The sequence below is a fragment of the Arachis ipaensis genome, chromosome B07 (genome assembly GCF_000816755.2).
Source record: "Arachis ipaensis cultivar K30076 chromosome B07, Araip1.1, whole genome shotgun sequence".
NCBI classification, from domain to species: Eukaryota; Viridiplantae; Streptophyta; class Magnoliopsida; order Fabales; family Fabaceae; genus Arachis; species Arachis ipaensis.
In genome coordinates this window covers 106,594,208-106,597,270 of record NC_029791.2, presented here as the reverse complement: position 1 = coordinate 106,597,270, position 3,063 = coordinate 106,594,208, and the positions used below count along the sequence as shown (strand labels likewise).

At 32.5% G+C, this 3,063-nt stretch overlaps 1 protein-coding gene across 1 annotated transcript in view; it reads right to left on the bottom strand.

The window, feature by feature from the left end:
• The window catches only part of LOC107610101 (phosphatidylinositol/phosphatidylcholine transfer protein SFH6), a 4,258-nt gene extending 2,331 nt beyond the window's left edge, over positions 1-1,927 (bottom strand). Inside the window, exons 1-6 of the mRNA XM_016312174.2 lie at positions 1,696-1,927; positions 1,282-1,564; positions 1,105-1,204; positions 754-1,020; positions 588-665; positions 388-489 (exon numbers count right to left, since the gene is read on the bottom strand). Of these exons, the coding sequence (XP_016167660.1) occupies positions 388-489; positions 588-665; positions 754-1,020; positions 1,105-1,204; positions 1,282-1,564; positions 1,696-1,711 (846 nt within the window). The 5' untranslated portion in view covers positions 1,712-1,927. The remainder of the gene's footprint in view (positions 1-387; positions 490-587; positions 666-753; positions 1,021-1,104; positions 1,205-1,281; positions 1,565-1,695) is intronic.

Here is a 3,063-nt window from a genome sequence, read left to right as displayed (position 1 = left end):
TCTTTCACACTAGACTAGACGAAACAATGTCATTTTAGTTTTGGTGCTAAATACCTGATAAAATGATATTGTTTAACCTAAATGGTCATACTATTTTTTTTTTGGCATAAGACGTTTTGTGGTTCATTAAGGTTAAATGACGTCTTTTCATCATACTTTTAGCGTCAAGACGAAACAACGCTGTTGTCTAGTCCAACGTGGAAGGGTATGTGTCAGATCACCCATGGCGTGACCAGCAACTCGACAAAAAGGGAACGAGACCAATATGGTGCAATTTTTTTAATTTCAAGATTTTTAGGGTGCAATCGCAATCTTAAAAATCTTTTCCGTGCAAGGGGTTTATTTCAGCGATCACTTTGGAGTTTAACTAAGAAAGGAAACACGTACTTGAATTTTTGACGTGGTTTTGGGATCTAGGAATGTTTTCACCGTGTTCCAAAGCATCTTGAAACCAGGGCCAGCATTGATGATAAACATTTGGTAGAGTGTCTGCACAGTATCATTTAAAGGTGTGAACTTAGAAGCACCATAAGACATTCAGAAGCCATGAAAAAAAAAAAAAATCGGTGATGTCTAAACAGACATACTTCTGGATAGTAATCACCATCAATCTTCTGCAGGCGCGTGATGAGTTCCCGTGCAGACTTGGTTAGATTTTTGAAACCCTAGAAAACAAAAGAAACAAAGTAATGCGAACTCTGGTTTTAATTGAAGCCATTTTGAGTGACCATTTAGACAGACAACAATGCATACCAGGCCTTGAACATCCAATATGGTTGTGCTTGAATCTATATGTCTCTTAGCAGCTATTGAGCAAGCTGGAAACTTAACAGCAAATGTTTTCTCAAAACCCTGCACATGGTATCTCAAGTACCTTTCAATATTAGTTACTTGCATAAGTTTGCTGGGATCAACTTTGCCTAGTCTTTCAATATAAACAGGTCTTCCTTCCTTATCTACGCCATGATTACCGTGTGGATAGTACTGCTGGACTTCATGCAATTCCTTGAACTCAAAATCCTGCAGAGTGAAAACAACAGTAATATAATGTTCTGATTGTGCAATCAAAGGCTTAGGTATTTTGTTTTGAACAAGGTGTCTCACCTCTATAATTGTATCTGTACCATAGTCTTTCCTCCATTGTATCATGTTGGCCCACATGTGTTTTGCTTTCTCAATGTCAAACTTCCTGGCTTTCAAGAATCTGCAAACATCAATTTAGTTTTTAACAGAATCAAAGTGTACCAAATATAAAAGGAGTGAATGTGTGAGTTGTGTAACCTCAATAACGTGTGATAATCATCGTGTTTGGCGGGAAGCAAGTTATCAGATATAAGTGCCTGTCGAAATACATCGACTGATTGAAGCTCCTTTGCGTCTCGAACATCCTCAATGGACAGGGAATTACTCCGGCTGGCACTCTTTTTGCTTCTTTTCTTCTTAAAAGAATGCCTCAACTTGTTCGATGCATTTATTGCCTTCTTTTTCAGACTGTATATTGCTGTCTTTCTTTCATCCTCTGAATGCTCTCTTCTTTCATCCTGCCCTGCTACTTCTTCAATACCTACCAAATAAAAAGTTTCAGCATAGCCCAATCAGAGGCCACTTCGAGATATGATTGAAATAGTAATAAACAGAATCATGGCATGATACAGTGGCATGCAAAGCCAAAGAGACTTTAAAGGAATCACTTACAAAGGCGCCCTGACATGTTAAGAGTGCTAATAGAACAGCTGCAGAGTGAAGCATCAAATTCACAATTATGTACCCTCAAATCAACTCCATTTTTATATATATGATACCATCATATTGGAATTGTCGGCAGGGAGACGAGAGAGAATCACATGAACTGAATTTGGAATTTATGAAATGTAGTGGTCATGAAATTATGAGCATATTCTCGGGCGACAAAGAATTTAAAAACTAGTACTAGTCTTCAAGATAATGTTTAAGTCTCCATAAATATAGGTGATATGGTATGAAATGATTGGTTGAAATTGTGCTAGATACATAAAAATGAGATATTATATAAACGCAGATAATTATACCTATCAAATAATCATTGTTACTTATATTCTAAAAAAATCAGTGATCAAATTTAGTTACCAATATAAAAATATATATTGAAATATAAATATATATTAATAAATTAAATCACATAGTGAGTAATCAAATTTAAACAAATGGTCATATTTGATATAAATAAAATACAAATGATATAATATTTTATATTTCAGTGTACTGATCAATTATATTTTAATTTGGTCTCGAGGAAAGATGTACATATGAAATTTCATTGCGGTGGGGGACATCGGACAAGTTGCCACATAGTGCGTTGCTGGGACCCAGTACATTGTCATTAGAGTTTACCACTATTTGATACTTAAAATATTCAAGCGATAATATAAAAAATTTAATTTATCATAAAATTAAAAATAAAAAATATGAAAAAATAATTTTAATTAATCAATATTAATTAATTTTAAAATTATAAATTTATAATTTAAAATTTAAATTTAAAATAAATAAAATAATTGATATTAACGAAAAGAATAATAATTTTTACTCGTTAATTGAAAAAACTGAGTAGTGAGGATGGTTTCGTAAGGGTAACTCCCATTTACATTGGTTTTGCTTTATTAAATTTAAGCATCACTTTTAACCTTAAGTCAAAGAGTTGCAAGAACTCCAAACCTTATAAGCCAAGGCACCCTACCACCGATCATAACACAACAAATATCACCTTTCTCATCATCGCAAAAGTTAGTGTTCGCTTTAATTTATTTTTAAAATGTTACATACTTCTAAATACGATAGCCAGTATAATTATAAAACCACGTAAACGATTTGAGTAGCTGAAATGACGTGTTTTTACATCTAAATATCTATTATCTATTATACATTACTAATTTTACTATTAAAATATATTATATAGAATTCTTATAATCTATTTTCTACTATATATTACTAATTTTACAACCAAAATGTCCTACATGTAACTTTCTCATTATAATTGAAATCAAATTTTTTTAATATTAAAACATTCTCTCTACTTCTCTTTTA